This window comes from Phascolarctos cinereus, unplaced genomic scaffold (genome assembly GCF_003287225.1).
Source record: "Phascolarctos cinereus isolate Bilbo 61053 unplaced genomic scaffold, phaCin_HiC Scaffold_726;HRSCAF=1367, whole genome shotgun sequence".
Taxonomy (NCBI): domain Eukaryota; kingdom Metazoa; phylum Chordata; class Mammalia; order Diprotodontia; family Phascolarctidae; genus Phascolarctos; species Phascolarctos cinereus.
The window spans coordinates 372,745,656-372,763,067 of NW_027556098.1; the positions used below are offsets into that span (position 1 = coordinate 372,745,656).

At 54.0% G+C, this 17,412-nt stretch overlaps 2 protein-coding genes across 3 annotated transcripts in view; both read right to left on the bottom strand.

Moving 5' to 3' along the window:
- Positions 1 to 3,970: 3,970 nt before the first annotated feature.
- On the bottom strand, positions 3,971 to 5,476 carry SFN (stratifin). Its single transcript, XM_020982979.2, has one exon. The coding sequence runs from the start codon at positions 5,362 to 5,364 to the stop codon at positions 4,600 to 4,602; it is 765 nt and encodes a 254-aa protein (XP_020838638.1). The 5' UTR covers positions 5,365 to 5,476; the 3' UTR covers positions 3,971 to 4,599.
- Positions 5,477 to 13,238: 7,762 nt separating this feature from the next.
- The window catches only part of ZDHHC18 (zDHHC palmitoyltransferase 18), a 35,833-nt gene continuing 31,659 nt past the window's right edge, over positions 13,239 to 17,412 (bottom strand). For both annotated transcript variants that reach the window (XM_020983226.2, XM_020983221.2), the window contains one exon: positions 13,239 to 15,441. In XM_020983226.2, coding sequence (XP_020838885.1) covers positions 15,324 to 15,441 — 118 coding nt within the window. In that variant the 3' untranslated portion in view covers positions 13,239 to 15,323. The remainder of the gene's footprint in view (positions 15,442 to 17,412) is intronic.

Sequence of the window (17,412 nt, forward strand, 5' to 3'; positions counted from 1 at the left end):
TTTGTTCCAAGCCTAGTTAGAGGCTCTGCCTGGTAACAAGAGCTTTAAAATGGGAGAGGTTGTGTGGTAGAGTAGGAAGGATGCTCGATTTGGAGTCAGAAAAGCTGGGACTGAATCCTGGCTTTGTTACTACTCATCCGGGCAAATCACTCAGCCTGCTGTAGAACTCAGTTTCCTCTGCATTCCTTTCAAGATCTAAATCTAAAATTTCTATGGTCCTATAAACTTAGAGTCACTTTTTCTCTTCAGGTCTCAGCTTCTCCTTCTGGAAAATGAAAGGGTTATACCAGAATTAGAGTTCTTAAACTCTTAACTTTAAAAAAAGTGTTTGATAAAAACCTGGTAATTTGATATTATTGATTTTCTTTGTAATCTAGTGTATAGGTCTGTGTCTTTTCTTTAGTCAAGAAACATTTATTCAGGGATTCCTGTATGCCAAGCAAAGAGGAAGAAAGAGAGAAAGAAAGGAAGAAAAGAAGGAAAGAAGGAAGGAAGGAAGGTGGGAGGAAGGGAAGGAAAGAAGAAAAAGAGAGGGAGGAAGGAAGGGAGAGAGGGAGAAAGGAAGAAAGAAAGGAATGAAGAAAGAAAAAAGAAAGAATTAACAAAAAATCCTGATCTCAAGGAGTTTACAAGTCTAATGGGAGAGACAGCAAGCAAAAAACTATGTGCAAACAAGATATAGACAGGATACAGTGGAGATAATCAACAGAGGGAAGCTAAGGGGCACAGGAAAAGGCTTCTTATAGAAAGTGGGGACTTGAAGGAAGCTTGGGAGGCAGCAGGCAGAGACGAGCGGGCAGAGCACTCCAGGCAAGGAGGACTGCCAGTGAAAATGCCCGGGGTTGGGGAGTGTCTTATGCAAGGATCAGCAAGGAGGCCAGAGTCATTGGATGGAAGTATAAGTGGAGGGGAGTGAGCTGTAAGAAGCCTGGAAAGGTAGGAGGGGGCCAGGTTATGAAAAGTTTTAAAAGCCAAATGGAGGATTTTCTGTTTGATCTTGAAGGTGATAGAAAGTTACTGGCATTTACTGAATAGGGGGATCGCATGGTCAGACCTTTGATTTACAAAGATCAATTTGATAGCTTCATAAAGGACTATATTGAAGTAGGCAGAGACTTGAGACAGGGAGATCAAGCAACAGGCTCTTGGAGTAGTTCAGGCACGAGGTGATGAGGACCTGGAGCAGGATGGTGGCAATGTCCAGGGAGAGAAGAGAGCACATACCAACAATTCTAGGAAGGCAGAATCTACAGGATTTGGTAGCAGCTTGTATATGAGGAATGAGAATGAGGAGCCCAGGACAACACCCAGGTTAAAGAAGTCTGGGAAAAAAGTGATATCCTCCACAGTAAAAAGGAAGTTGACACTGATCAATACAATGATCCACCATGATTCCAAATAACTCATGATGGAAAATTCTACCTACCTCAAGAGAGGGAACTGTTGGATTCTGAGGGCAAACTGAAGCATATTTTTTCACTTTATTTTTCTTAGTTTTATTTCTCAACATGGCAAATATAGGAATGTGTTTTGTATGACTTTACATATATAAATGGGTATCATATTGCTTGCTTTCTCGATGGGAGGGAGAAAATTTAGAACTCAAAATTTTAAAAAACAAATACTTAAAAATAAGCTCTGGGGTGTGTGTGTGTGTGTGTATGTGTGAGAGAGAGAGAGAGAGAGAGAGAGAGAGAGAGAGAGAGAGAGAGAGAGAGAGAGAGGAGAGAGAGAGAGAGAACATTTAGGAAGAAGGGAAAGCTTGAGGGAAAGAATGAGCTCCATTTTGGACATGTTAAATTTAAAACGCCTATGGGCTGTTCAATGGACAACTGGATATAGGAAACTGAAGGTTAGGGCTGGATAACTTTATCCTTTATTTTCCCTACAGTTACTCCCGGGGCTCCTTCCTGCCAATCCTCCGGGGCTTGTGAGTGGGCGTTAACCCGACCCCACCATTGAGCTGGGAGCTGACTCAGAAGGCTCAGGCTGGGGCCGCATTCCCTTCCCCTGAAGGGGGAGGTGGGGAGAGAAGCTGAGCTGAACTCCCTGGGTATAGGACGGGTGAAGACTTGTCTGAGTGAAACCGGGACAGCGCCTCCAGCATCTCACCTTCCCTCTCCCCTTTCTTCTCTCCCTCCTCTGCCCCCTCCCTGCCTTTCCTCTCCTCTTTCCCCCCCAAACCCGAGCCTCTCCTTGTTCACCTTCCCCCGGCTCTGTTGAGCCATGTGCTTCGACGGGTCTCTCCCCACTGGTTGGCCAAGCGCTGGGAGGGATTTCCAGGGATGGCCCTGGACCCAGAGTTGGGTCCTGGCTTTAACCAGAGCCATTCCCCACAGCTGCCCACGACAGGAGGGAGGAAAGGGGCGGTGGAAACACCGGCTAGAGAGGTGATGGAAACTGGAGGGAAGGGGGACCCAGGTGTCAGGATAGTTTAAGAAGAAGGGCAGAGAAAGAGAGAGAAGTGGTGACTAGACACCTTGGGATAGAAGACGATAAGGGTTGGGGAACATGCCTGGGATAGGAAGGTGGGTGAAGATAGGAGAGTGAAAGATGCCAGTGCGGTGTTGAGAATTGAGCTGAAGGGGCATGAGAGGAGAGCCGTGTCCTGTAGGGGAGAATGAGGGCTAAGGCGTGGAAGGAGAGGGCATTTTGGATGGGGGGAATGGCGTAAAAGAGGGCCACTTAGGATAAGGAGAGGGGGTGGCAGTGCAGGCCCTGGCCTGTAGCAGGCGATAGGGCGGAGCATAGGGATGGGAGTTGGGACTGGACATGACCGGAGTTTTCGACTTGCTTGCCTCCTTTTGTGACTTGCCCTGCAGAGTGAACACCCCTACTCCCATTGGGAGCTTTTTCACCTCGTCCTAGCTCCCCTCCCTCCCCCACCCCGCTTCTCTTTTGTTTCAGACCTGCAATATCTCATCCTGGCTCCTTCAGATTTGGAGTGTCTAATCCCCTTATATGAGCTGTCTCACCTATCATTTCTCCCATCCTCCTCCCTTCATTCAAACTTGGGGTGTCTAATCCATCTCAGATTTGAACTCACATCTCCTCTCCCCTCCCAGGCCCCTGTGGTTATCCTCTTTTCTCCCAGCCTGCCTAGGGTGTCCAACCCCATACCCAAAGCTGAACTGGACCAGAAATAACTTCCCCCCAACCTCCCATGGTGCCTTTTGCCCCCCCCCATACTTCGAGCACTTCATTGCCATCTTAGATCTTGGGGGTTCATCTCATGTTGGTGGGGTCTCACTCCCTGTCAAATCTTAGCAGTCTCACACTTTTCACCCCTTTGTCCTCAGAACTCAGACGTCTCATCTGCACCTTATCTTCACACCTAAAGCATTTCCTTCTGATCTCCTTAGATCCTGAGGGTCCAGCTCCGCTGGTATGGGGTGTCTAAATTCGCCCTCTCACCTGAGCAGTCTCACTTCTTGCCTCTCCCTCCTCCTCTCTTCTGATCTGCGGCTTCTCACCTCACCTCTCCTCAGATCTGTCTTGACTCCCATTTTTTCTCACCACTGCCCCAGCCTCACCTCTTCTCCACCCCCAGATCTGGCTTCCTTAGATCCAGCTTTGCTCCCACTCCAGCACCAGGGCTGTTTCTTCTGCACCCTCATCACAGGCTCCCAGGTAGAGGAAGCAGTCCTCCGAAATGCTCAGCTCCTGTGTGAATTCTCCTGGGGATTCAGGGTTAGTCCCTGACCTTGGAGTCTGTCGCTAGGACACAACCCTGCCCCATCCCACGCCTCAACCCCACCTAACTCTGAGGTAATCTACCCCAAATCCCTTCTGGCTGCTCCCTGAGATGGGTCAGCTCCGCTGGGGGTGAGGGCCAGGTAGTGCTCGCCTCTAGAAGCAGAAGGAAGCCAGGTCTCAGAACCAACACCCTCCCCGCCCCCCCGCCCCGCCCCCACCATGTGAGCCTCCTCACTCCCCCCCTCCGACCTGCATGGCAAAAAGACAAAAGGAGTGTCAGGGAAGCTTTCTTTATTGAGAAGGAACTTTGTCACACACTCAGACAGACGTGCTCTCTGACAGTCGAAGACACACACATTCACTCAGTCACCAGCGCTCTAGCGCACGTTATCATCCGAACACATCCACGCACTCCTTCCTTCAACACACCCCCAACAGCCTCTGTGCCCCCCCCCCAGTCCAATCCCTCTCAAGCCCCTAAGGGCCTGGCACTTTCCCGTCCCTAAGAACCACAGGGAGCAGGGGCAGGAAATGGAGAGGGAGAGCACCGGGAGGAGGCCCACCGGGGCCAGGGGAGGGGATGAAGCTCAGAGAATCAGGGATCGTGGGACAAGAGTGGGGGCTCCTGCCACACCGTCCCTAGTAGCTTGGGCCTGGAAGGAGAGACTCCCAGAGCTCCCTGCCCAGCTGCCCTCGGTTTCGTGTCTGAGTCGATCCCGAGCTGGGGCGCGCGGTGAGGTGCGGGTGGGGATTTAAGGGGCTGAGAAGGGGAGAAAGTAGGGTTCAGGGAGGCAGAGGGATCCGGGGGCCCGCCCCACACACAAGTCCTCTCCCCCGAGGGGGGCCAGGCCGGGGCGAGGGACGGGGAACGGAAGGGACCGTCGGGGCTCCAAGGAGCGGGGCTCAGCTCTGGGGCTGCTCCTCGGGGGGCGGCGCCTCGCCGCCCTCCTCCCCGGCGCCGTCCGCCGTCCAGAGGGTCAGGTTGTCTCGCAGCAGCTGCATGATGAGGGTGCTGTCCTTGTAGGAGTCCTCGCTCAGGGTGTGCAGGTCGGCCATTGCCTCGTCGAAGGTGGTCTTGGCCAGAGAGATGGCCTCCTCGGGGCTGTTGGCGATCTCGTAGTGGAAGACGGAAAAGTTCAGCGCCAGGCCCAGGCGAATAGGGTTGGTGGGCAGCATGTCCTTCTTGCTGATGTCCATGGCCTCTTGGTAGGCGGCGCGGGCCGAGTCGATGGTGCACTTCTTGTCGTCGCCCGTGGCCACCTCGGCCAGGTAGCGGTAGTAGTCGCCCTTCATCTTCAGATAGAAGACGCGGCTCTCGGCGTCGCCCGCGTCCTTGATGAGGTGCGAGTCGAGCAGACCCAGCACGGTGCCGCAGACGGCGTGCAGCTCGCCCTCCACCTTCTCCCGGTACTCGCGCACCGCGGGGCCCCGCTCCTTCTCGTCGGCGCTCTCCTCCTCGGCGCCCTTCTGCTCGATGCTGGACAGCACCCTCCAGGCCGCCCGCTGGCCGCCCACCACGTTCTTGTAGGCCACCGAGAGCAGGTTGCGCTCCTCGCACGACAGCTCGTCTCCTTTCTCCACGGCGCCCTTCATGAATTCGGCCATGTCATCATAGCGCTCGGCCTGCTCCGCCAGTTTGGCCTTCTGGATCAGGCTGCCTCTCTCCATGGCTCGGGCTGGGGCTGGGGTCGGGGCTGTGCTGAATCCCTGGGCACCTGGGCTCTGCCTCTGCTCAGCCTCTCCCTCTCAGCCCGGCTTTTTGGCTGGGGTGGAGAGGGGCAGGGCTGGGCAGGAGGCGGGGCTGGGCCTCTGGCTCCTGCCTCCCCCAGCCCGGATCCTTTTTTTCTTTCTTTCTTTTTTTTTCCCCCTGGCTGCTACTTAAAGGTAAAGGGGGCCAGGACAGAGGTGCATTAGTCATCATGGGAATGCTCAGCAAAGAGAAAGACAGGCGTGGGCCCCACCTACGGCCGCTTCCACCTGGGGCTCCCCCTGCCTTCTCTCCCATGGGGTCGGCAGTGCCTAGGAGCCTTCTCTGAATTCCCATGTTTATCTCCCAGTTAAAGTTGACAATAGTAGGCTTCTTCACCACGACCCAGAGAGGTAGGGAGTTCGAGGCTTAGAAAGCAGCCTGAGGTTTAGTTGACCTCTCAAAACCCCACTAGTTTTTAGGAAATAGGAATGGTCAGTCCCTTATTGGCCGGTCCGTTGCTTATTGCACATTGGCCTGTGTAGTCGGGGGGGAGTGTGTGGATGCTCTGAGGTGTGTGTGTGTGGTGTGTGTGACAGAGAATGGGTCTCTTCCTGACAAAGCTCCAAGCTTCATCTTAACAGAAGCAGATCTTTTGACTTTAAAGGCAGTATATCAGGATGCCTTCCAACAAACTGCCCTTACTCAGCTCCTACCCAGAGTTTAGAAGACGTTGGAGGAAGTGCTCTAGCTGCCTCATAGGCACCAGGTGGGCACAGCCTGGCAGCATCCTGCAGTGTGCCAGGAGTTGTGGATATATATGGGGAATGGACAGTGCTAGATTCTGCTGATCCCTCTTGGGCCCCCTTCCCTCCCCCCCCCCAGCCTTAGGCACCCTATCATCTGAGAAACCCCCTTAGAGCTCAGCAAAGTCCCTATGGCCCTGCTCCCTAAATCTCCACCCCCCCACTCCTAGCTTGTTGAGGTGGCATCTCCATGTGCCACTTAAAGATGAGTTTAACAAGCGAGGACGCTCTAGGCCCGTCCTTTGTAATTAGCCACCTCACTGGGCCCAATACCATCCCCATTACACTACAATTTTCCCTTTCAACTCAGCAGTGAGTTCTCCCTGGCTGGAGGACTTTCCTCAGGGACACTGCTCTGGCTGGGCTCCATGCTTAGGTGTCTGGCAGCACCCTCCCAAGCCATAGAGTATCAGGGAGGCTCATGCGGGCGCCCAGGAGAGGGTGGGGTCGCCGACTTCGTCAGCTGCCCCACTTTCCTCTCTGACTCACCTTTGACCTAGTGCCAGGCTCCACTGATTTGTCTGAGGCTGGCAAACAGGACACCCGGGCTCTGGGCCCAGTTTGGTTGGGGGGGGCCATCATTGACTCTCAGGGGAGGCAGTGGTGACACCATGGATGGCCATGGTCTTATTTTATGAGAACTCCTATGGGGATTTTATTCAATCACTTCTGATTTATTTCACAGACGTTTTTCTGTCCCTGTCCTCTGCTCCTGGCCCTCTGGCTCAGGGGCAAGTAGCAGCATCCCCTCTCTATGCCCTCAGGACCCACTGGATCACACCATCCTTCCAGTTGGGGTTCTGGCTCCACCTCAATGGAGAGCCACACCTAAGGGAGTTGGCACATTGCCTATGGGGCGGGGGCGGCCATTGAACAGCAAGGGGCTCCTGCTTATCTAGCCCCACCCCACAGCTCTGTAAAGAGCAGGCCTAGTATTCAGGGGCTAAGGCTTCTGGCTCTTGGATCTGTCTGGGCTTCTCTCTTCCAGTTCCTCTGATGGCCCCTGTGCTAGGGCTACTAAGCAGCCCGACTTCTCTTAGTACCCACCTACATGGGCACGAAGGGCCTGTTCTTGGTGCAGCCACTGCCTAGATCTGTTTGATGTCCCACTATGAGCCATCCTTCACTGCTCAGGACAGCAGCCTCTTTGCTACGGAGGAAAGACAGAGTCATGCCTAGCCAGAGGGAGCAGACAGACTCCTGGTGAATCAGGAGGGATTTTGGTTAGAAGTGAGAAAGACCTAGATCATAGGAGGAATCCACGTGGGTGTAGGTGAAGTCCCTACAACCCATGTGGCATCCTCAGTAATGGGACAATCCCCAGACAAGGGCCCTTCTCCTTCCCCTGTTGGGGTTGGGATTCCAAGCCAGGCCAGCCCCACTGGGAAGAGAAGGGGAGCAGGGCTTGTCTCCAGTTTTTCTTCTGAGATTTTGGGGTAGGTGAGAGACCGCTAGGCTTGCAGCTAGAGGACCTGAGCTTGAATTTCAGCACTACTGCTGGCCTTGTTATGCTGACAAGACATTTCCCTCTAGATTTCAGTGTCTTCAGCTATAAAATTAAGTAGCTATAAATGCTGGGGTCCCCCAACCCCGTCCCTGCCCCCTCCCACTCTGACATCCTGTATTCTAAAGGCCCTCCCAGCCCTGACATTCTGTGTTCTAAAGCCCTCCCAGCTCTGACATCCTGGGCTCTTAAGGCCCTTCCAGCCCTGACATTCTGTGTTCTAAGGGCCCTCCCAGCTCTGACATCCTGGGCTCTTAGGGCCCTTCCAGCCCTGACATTCTGTGTTCTAAGGGCCCTCCCAGCTCTGACATTCTGTGTTCTAAGGGCCCCTCCAGCTCTGACATCCTGGGTTCTAAGGGCCCCCCCAGCCCTGACATTCTGTGTTCTGAGGCCCTCCCAGCTCTGACATTCTGTGTTCTAAGGGCCCTCCCAGCTCTGACATCCTGGGCTCTTAGGGCCCTTCCAGCCCTGACATTCTGTGTTCTAAGGGCCCTCCCAGTCCTGACATCCTGTATTCTAAGAGCCTTCTCAGTTGCAGAGCTGATCCTGGGATCAGTTTGTTTTAGTCCCACCTTTCCCTCCCCCACCCCATTTCCTGGCCAAGATTGGTTCCAGAACTCTCTGGTACCTTCCTGGAGTGCTAGTCACTCCTCAGATTCTCCATCTCAAGATGCAGCAATGCCGGAGGGCAGGGCTGGCCCAAGGGATTCAGGACCCTGGGCTCTCACTGTACTTCCCTGAGGTCAGTTATCCTGTCACAGCCCAGCCCATGGAGGAGAATGCATGCTGAATGGTGAAGCCTTCCCTCCAAGGATCTCTCCAGCTCCCCCTGGACATGTAGATCCTGTTTGGACATAGCTCCCATCAGCCTGTGAGCCCCGCCAGAGCAGGGACTGGTGCCTTTGTTTCATTTCCGTTTTTCGCCTTTCTTTGAATACCTAGCATTTAGCACAGCGCCCAGCCCATAGCCACACTTGATAAATGTTTGTTGACTGTCAGTCATGAGATCTGGCTTCTAGTCCTGGCTGTCGCTACCTACCTGGGGACTAAGTCACTTCCCTTCTCTGGAGGTTGAATTTGATGTCTCTAAGGTTCCTCTCATCATCAATATTGTCTCACGCCCTTCTCAATATATACCTGGAATGGACTGTTTGTCATCCTCATCCCAGGGGTTGAAGTACTTACCTTTCTTCCAGGCCCAACTCATGGGGCCATCTTCCCCATGAGGCTTACCTTGACCTCTCCAAACTGCCAGCCCCCCACCCCCATCGAATGTGACCTTCTCACATTCAACAGAGACAGGCTAGAACAGTGGATAGAGCACTGTCTGTGAAGTCAGGAAGACCTAGGTTCAAAGCCTGCCTCAGACTATTAGCTGTGTGACCTTTGCCAAGTCACCACCTCTGAATCTCAGTTTCCTTATCTGTAAAATAAAGGGACAGGTCTAGATGGCCTCCCAGCTCTAGTTCTATGCTTCTACAGCACTTCAACTCTCTGAGACTCAGTTTCCCCATCTGTAAAATGCAGGGGTAGGATTAGATAGTCTTTAGATAGCTCCTTGCTCTCATTCTTGAAGTCCTATCCTCAGGGGCTGATGTGAGGCCCAAAGGAGAAAGTCTGTGTGTAAAACATTTTGCATGCATTAAAAGGCACTATCAGCGGCAGTTATTATTAACTCTGGACAAGGTAAGACATTCTGTATTCCCTGGCAGCTAGGGGCCTTGGGCAGCCCCTTAACTTTTCTCAAGCTCCTCAGTTTGCCTGGGAGTCAGAATGCATGGATTCTGTACCTCCCTGACTTCTGACTCAGTTCCTGTCTTGGGCACCTCCCTGCGCCTCCAGGCCTCCATTTATCACTGAGGAGGCAGCAGGCCTGGGCCTGGCTGTTCGGGGAGGTCCTGATGGGCCTCTCCCAGCACAGCTCCCTGAGAGCTCCCTGTTCAGTGGCCTACGTCAGCAGAAACAGCAGCTTTCCCCATCCTGCCTCCCTTCCCCTGCTCAAAGCATCCCCCTTAGGAGGGCAGGGCCCAAGCCTTCAGTGCCACATGGCTACCCAATAATTTTTAACTGATAATAACAGGCTTTGCTTTGGCACTCAAGGGTTGTTCTATGGAAGGCAGGTGGCCGCCCGCTGTTCAGGCCCTCTCAAAACAAGCCCTGCGAGGGAAAGATGGGATTTAGGTCAGAAATGGGAAAAGAGTTCTTGACTGGAAAGGCTGAACTAACTCACATCTCTACTCACATCCTTCTCTGATGCCTCTTTACGTCACAGAGGTGACTCTGGGCCTGGGATGGGTCTGCTTGTGGCAAGTTCTAGCAGGAACCTACCAAGCTGGAAAGACTTCCAGCGAAGCCTGGGGAAAGACTGCATGTGCAAAGCATGGAGGGGCTCGTCACCAGAGGACATGGCTCAGCACCGGGATGGGACATTTTTTGGCCACAGCAACTTGTGACAGTCTATGTATGACAGTCTACTGATATGTGGAGGGGCTGTGGTCTATGGTGGTGGGGACAGTGTTTGTAAAACCTATAAATATAAATATATATAATATACATACATACAGATATACAAACACATACATTTATACATATACGTGTATGTGTGTATGAGTGTAGCCCTGTGTGGTGCATAGAGTACTAGACTTATAGTCAGGAGGACCTGGATTCAAATCCTGCCTCTGAAACTCAGTAAGAGTATGACCCAGGGCAACTCATTTCAATGGGGTTAACAACAGAGCTTACCTCCCAGAGCTCTTGTTAGGTTCTGATGAGCCAGCAGACATTGTTTGAGCTAGGTGGCACAATGGAGTCAGGATGACCCGAGCCAGAGATGTTCTTGAGGCTCCCTCGGGATGAGGGGCTTGGCGGGCTACTCGTGCCCCAGGCTGGCAGCACTCAGCAGCCCTGCTGGCACCCAGACCTAGGCCCAGGCCAGCCATTTTTAGGGCACTGGGATGACCATCACAAGCCCCCGGAAAAGGGGAGGGAGGGACGCCAGGCCTGATCCCTTGCCCTTGGCCTCTTTGGCTGTCTGTCAGGTGACAAGGGCTGGCATTCAAAACCAGGATTCTGCACGGGCTGATGTACAAAAGGCCGGACTTGTAGTCAGGATGGTCTGGGTTCAAACCCTGCCTGCCTCGGACAAGTCACCTCACGTCCCTGGGTGTCAGGTTCCTCGTCTGAAAAGGAAGGGGTTGGACTCAGTGACCTCTGCGGTCCCTTCCAGCTCCGAATCTAGAAAATGCTCCATTGGCTGATGGTTTTTGGCTGAGGCACAGTATGAACTAGATATAGGTCATCTCACTTTGCCTTTGTTTTCCTATCTATAAAATGGGCAAAACAGCATTTGGACCACTGATCTCATGGGGAGGCCATGAGGGGAGCCCTTTGAAAATTCTCACCGCCACCCAGCTGAGCTGTCACATTGGGGGTCACTGACATCACCCCCAGAACTTGTCTCCCTCAGAACAGGTGGGCCCCCTGGCCCCAGAGTAAAGGTGGTAGAAAGCAGATAGTATACAGCAAGGAGAAGAATCTTTATTTGGTTCAAAAAAAGGTCAAAGGCAGAGACAAGCAGCCCCAAAGCCATCTTCCCTCCACCCCTTTCCAGTCCTCAGCCGGCTGAGAGAAGGCGTTAGGCCTGATCCCGCAGCTCCCTCTTCTTCCACGGGGACCACAGCGCTAAGGGCACTGGTATCACCTTGAATCTCAGAGGTGGTGGGGGTTGGTGGCATCGTGGGAACAGAGTTGGGCCACCGGTGCTTAGAACAGTCACCTAACCTGTTCAACAGCGTCATCAGCATGAAAGACTCCTAAGAAAACTTGTTCAGCTAGACAACGGCTGTGCCTAGGCTTGGGGGTGGGGGGAGAAGTAAGGCAAGATTTCTGAAGGGCCCTGGCTCCTTACAAGTTTGGGAAACAGGAGAGGATGGGGGATTGCTTACTGGTTTAGCAGCTGTTTTATGGCTTCTAACAATTTGGGAGAGGAAGGGTCTTGGCTCAGGGGCAGGGCAGGGCAGGGGAAATGCCCAACAGGATTTTTCTGGGGCTGGGTCTTTGTCCCCTAGAGGTGGGGGGGGACAGGCAGGACCCTTGCTGAGCAGACATACAGGTGGCAGAGGGAGCAGACTCTGGAGGCACAGACGGTGGCAGACTGGCCGAGGCTTCAGGCAGGGGGAGATCCTGGAGGCCCTCCCTTCTCGGGGCTTCTCCCAGAGAGGCAGAAGGCTGCAGTCCTCAAAAACTCCTTAAGGCCCCTCGCACACTGGAATTCCCCCATCATTGGGACAGCAAGGAAGGAGAAGACAGAGGTTAGAAGTAAACCAGCTCAGGCAAGAGCAGGAAGGGGAGGCCTGGGGAAAGGGAGCAAGGCTACCGGGATGGGGGCGGGCCCCCTCCCAAAGAGCAAGGATTGTGGAGGGCACAAAGAGCAAAGAACGAATAAAACCAAGCCAAAAGTACTGCAGGGGAGAGAAAGCCAAGATGGACGACAGTCAGAGACCAAGGGCCTCCACGCTCCGTGGGGCACGAAAGCCACCAGAACTGCCTGCGCACTAGCCACACGGCAGGGGGCTCTCCCCTGCTCCAGCTCCCTCTAGCTGGAGCCCAGGAAAGCTTGGGAGAGGGAAGCCTGCCAATTAGTCACCTCTTCCCACCTCTATCCTGGGGCTACCAGCACAATCAGGACCCAATTCCCAGGGACAAGCAGGGTCCTCCACCTTGCTCCCCATAAAGCATAATCAAGCAAGGTGGGAGAGGCTGCTGGCTTCCCCAGCCTAAGCCATTTGCCCCTCCATCCTCTTTCCTACGGGGCAGGGGGGGCTTGAGCTGAGCTCCCCCCCCCAGCCAGCCCACTTACTGAGTGCCTACTCACACACACACCACACCAGACAGATGAACAATTTCTGTGAGGCATGCAATGAAGGTGAGATGAGGGGTGGGCACCAATAGGAGGGAGTGAGGCACGATCTTACCAGCTAACCCTCAGCAAGGAGGCCTGTTAGGTCCCCTCAGGCTGTGCAGGAGATGGCAAAGTCCTGACAGGTGTCCTCCTGGGAGGGGAGATACCGGAGAGTGCCAGTGTTATGAGGTGCCTGCCTGGCACTTCTCCCCTGGGCACAGAGGTGGGGGGCAGCCCCCGTGCCAAAACTAGGATCTGTGGTCTTCCAAACTCACTCAGAGGTTACTGGGAGTGGAGGACCAGATGAAGATGGTGGAGGAAAGGAGAAGGGGTATCTGTGACCTCAGAAGGAACTTGGGGCAGATGAGGGAGATGGAGAAGATGGACAAACAGGATGTTTCCTGCCGAAGCCTAGACGTCCTTGGTTCCATCCCTGTCCTGGGGGTTCCAGCCATTAGCCCTCTCTACCTTGGCCTAGGTGCTCCGCAACCTCAGCTGAATCAGGTGAGCTGACAGGCCTAAACCAGTCGGAGCTCTGCTTTCCCTCTGCCTCCCTAGAGGGGACCCAGACCTTGGATAGAAAAGCAGAGTCACCACCAACTCCCCCCCTTTTCAAAGGAAAAATAAAACCAACCAAAGCAAATCAACTCTTAAAAATAAAAATTTTATTACAGGCAGCAACAAAGAACACTGGCCTCAATGAAAGGCAGATGGGCTCCCCCCGCCCCAAGCCAGCTCCCTCCTGCTCTCCTCCGCAGGGCCAAGGCTACTGACGCCCAGGCCACTTTGAGCTTTCCATGAGGTCCCTGGGTAACTGCCACTTCTAGACAAACTGGCTCTCCAGGCCTCTGCCCCTGGCCTGGAGGGACCATTAATGGGAGTGCTGCAGCTTCTTAGCTCCTCTCGGCAGCGTCGCGGAAGGCCCACAGTTAAAGGGCCTCGGTGAATGGGTGGAAGACCCAGGACAGTCCTGAGGTTCTCACCTACTCCTAAGAGGGGATAAGGCTCTAGGCAGCTCACACACACGGAAGGGGATGGGCTGAACGCTAGCCTGGGGCTCAATCTCCCACAGCTAGAGCTTGGCTCATTCTTTCCCTGCAGTGGCCCCTTCCCCCAAGTCACAGGATGAGGGGCAGCAGGCAGCTCTGTTCTCCACTGATCCAGCCTCTCATGCTCTTCCAGGATTGTTCAAATCTCTCCATACTCCCATAACCCCACCCAAATGCACTTTGGCCTGTTGGGGCGGATTTCAGGCTGGAAGCCCAGCTTGGGGAAGGGGGGGTGCCATGGCGTCACCCAGCCACCAGGTTTCTGACATCAAAGTCAGTGGTTGGGACGTGGGAGTGTGGGGTGGGAAGGGAGTGTGGGAGGACACCCAGAATGGGGACTTGGCCCCGCCCCCCCCGGAACTCCAAGTTGCCATTCACAACCAGTATGTATACACACACACACACACACACACACACACACACACACACACACACACACACACGTCTCTGTCTCTCTCATTCACTCTCTCAGTTCCCATGGCTCATATGGTGCCCCTGCCTGCTTCTGCTAGGCTCAGATCCCCACAGGTGGGGTGGGAATTAAAAAAAAAAGCCAAAACACAGGGCATGTGGGGGAGTGGGAACCTTCCAAGCAATCAGCCAGGCATGCACGAATGAAAACACACACACACACACACACACGCACACGCACGCACACATACACACAGAGCCAGACAGACACACTTACAACAAACCGTAAGGTCTCTTGTAACAAAATCACAAAACCAACCTGCCTCTTGCCAGCACCACCCAGCACTAGAGAAACAACAACGGGGTTGAGGATTTTTCTTCTTTTAAAAATTCTATGTAGAAAAGAGTTCTATAAAATTGTGCAAAACACCCAGCAGCTTCAGTAAAACCCGTTTCAAGTATTGCCAGTGTGTGTGTTTGTGTGCACGTGTGTGAATGTGTGTGTGATTCACCCACACTGGGGAGGTGGGACAGCCCGGTGCACGGTCCCTGGATCTGGACTGTGGGGAACGAGGGAAGGGCGCTCCCTGCTCAGACTGAGGAGCGGAGGCTTGGCTCACTCATTCCAAGGACACCCTTCACCCCCGCCCCCTAATCAAATTCCTGCTGGCACTGGACACCCTGCCTACCCTCACTATCAGGTGGCTCTGGCTCCTTCCTGAAAAGACACACAGGCAACCCCCAAGCCTGGGAAGCAGCCCAGGCCCTAAGATCTGCTCTTTGACCTGCTGAGCCTTCACGGCCCCCTGACTGTCACTGTGACAGCTGCCCACGGTTTCAGCAAGGCCGGCCTGCTCACACCCACATCCATCCATACAGGGCTAGACCTTCTTAGCATAGACATGGATATAAAAGGCAAAGAAACTGGTTCTCTATGGCAAAGTGGGCACTTGTCCCTCCCAGCCCCATCCCCAACTACGACCAGGTGGAGGTTCTGCTGCCTCACCGCTGTGAGCCAGCAGGGAGTCTCCGGCCATTTTCCCACGGCTCCTGGACTTGGCGGAGGGGCATCCCCCTGAGGAGGGAGAGGGGCGGCAACAGAAGAGCTCAGGAACAGCCGTGGGGGGGGGCAGTGCCAAAAGAAAGGAGAGGAGGCTCGACTTGGGTGTTGGGTAGCTCTGGCCCAGGGGGCAGAGGCAGGTCCAGCAGGCACAGGGAGGCAGTGGGTGCAGGGAGGAGGGACTGGCAGGCTGGCAAGCACTCAGCTCCTCTAGGGGAGGCCTCCTACCATGCTGCTGTCCGGCTTGGCTCCACAGGCGGGCTCCTCATTCTTGGTGGGAGACGGCACCTCGGCGTCTGGCTGCACAAAGCCCCTCCGGTCAATCAAGCTTCAAAAACACAAAAGTGAGATGTTCTGGGTCAAGAGCCAGCTTGTGCCCGCGGGGGCAGTAAGGGGAGGGGGAAGGCCCCGATGAAGGCTAGCCGTGACCTGGGCTCCAGCCCCTCCCCTTTCAGAGCGGGAGGGCCTGGGATTTACGCCCTGCAGAACCTGGGTCGGAAGAGATCTCAGACAGCATTCAGTTCAAGCCCTGCTTCAAGGGAGACGCTACAATAAATCCAAGCGGTCCTCTGGCCTCTGGCTGGATATCTCCAGTGAGGGGAAATCCCTGCCTTTTCAATCTGTTACTTTTCTGGATTAGAAGTCAATGGGAAAACAGGAAGCCTATGGATGGAGGGGGGTGGTGAAGAGAAAAGGGCTATGCATCCAGCAGCACCAGCCCCTACTCTCAGCAGGGAATAGCCCCAGACTAATGCTTCCTGACGAGGGAGCGCTACTGAACTGGTCCAGTCACTGTGGAGAACACTTTGCAACTGGGCCCCAAAAGCAAACTGTGCAAAGCCTTTGGCCCAGAAATACTGCCCCAAAGCAATCAAAGGAAGAGGAAAAGGGCCCACCACGGCAGAAATCTTTCTAGCAGCTCTTTCTGTGGTTGGGGGTGTGGGGGGGGATGGAGATGCTCATGAACTGGGGAACGGCTGAACAAGCTGTGGTATATGAATGTGATGGAATATGACTGTGCTGAAAGAAATGATGAAGGGGATGGTTTCTGAAAACCTGGGAAGATCTCTGAACTGACACTAGGTGAACTGAACAGAACTGGGAGGTTACTGTATAGTCACAGCAAAGTCACAACAATGCTCAACAGTGGAAGCCGCTGAAGAGCTCGGATCGATGTGGTGACCAGTCACGTCTCCCAAGGGCTCCTGGTGAAACATGCTGCCCCCACTCCTGACACACGGCTGATACAGCTGGGGGGGCAGACTGAGACACATTTTTAAAAACACAACCAATGAGGTAATTTGCTTTGCTCAATTATACATGTTTGTAACAATGATTTTTTTTTCTTTCTTTTTCAACAGAGAAGAGGTAAATTTTCACTGACTGAGGGAAGGGCCTGCTTTTGCCCTGTCTCGGTATCCCCAGTGCCTAGCCCAGTTCCTGTACATAGTAGGCACTTAATAAATGCTTGTTGATTGATATGGCATGAAGACCCTGCAAGCAGCTGTCTAGGCCTCTTACAGAATTCTCTCCCTCCTGTGTTCACTAGGCACCAGAAGGGGACTTCTAATGCTTATTCCTATAACCAAGGGAGGAAGGGAAGGGGGATAAGGGTGACAGACAGCAGAACACAGTGGAAGAGCATTGCATTTGAAGTCAAAGCCTCCATAACAGCCAGTGTGGCACAGGGGAAAGGATAAGGCTCTAGAGCAGAGGCCTGGGTTCAAATCTCGCCTCTGCCACTTAACACCTGTGTGACTTTGGCAAGTTACATAATGTCTCCAGGCCTCAGTTTCTCTCTAGAAAGCAAAGGGGACGGACTTGCTGAGCTCTAAGGCTTCTCTAGCCTTGAGTTCTACTGCCCTAAAGCAATGGTTAAAGTGGGAGCTGGGCACAGAGACAGGCTTCAGCTTTCTGTGCCTCCTCTCCTCCAGGAAGGACTGGAGACACATCTAGGTCATACTGCAGAGAGGAAGATGAGGTGACAGGGCCATGATCACTCACCCAGGCAGCTGTCCCAGCAGAGGGATCAGTTACCACCTGGCCAAGCCAGCCCGACCACTCATACCCCATACTACCCACCAGCTCCCTCTGGTGACGAGATGGCCCTGTGACCTGGCTTCTAGTTAAGGCTCCCCATCCACGGGGAGATCAGAGGCTCCAGCCATGGCAGCCACCCCGCCTCCAGTACCCCAGGCAGGCAGCGCCTAGCCACCACACCCCCCGAATCAGCAGCCAGCTCTCAGCATCTTCAGCTGGGCACCTAAGCACGCCAGTACGTCCATCCTAACGACAGGTA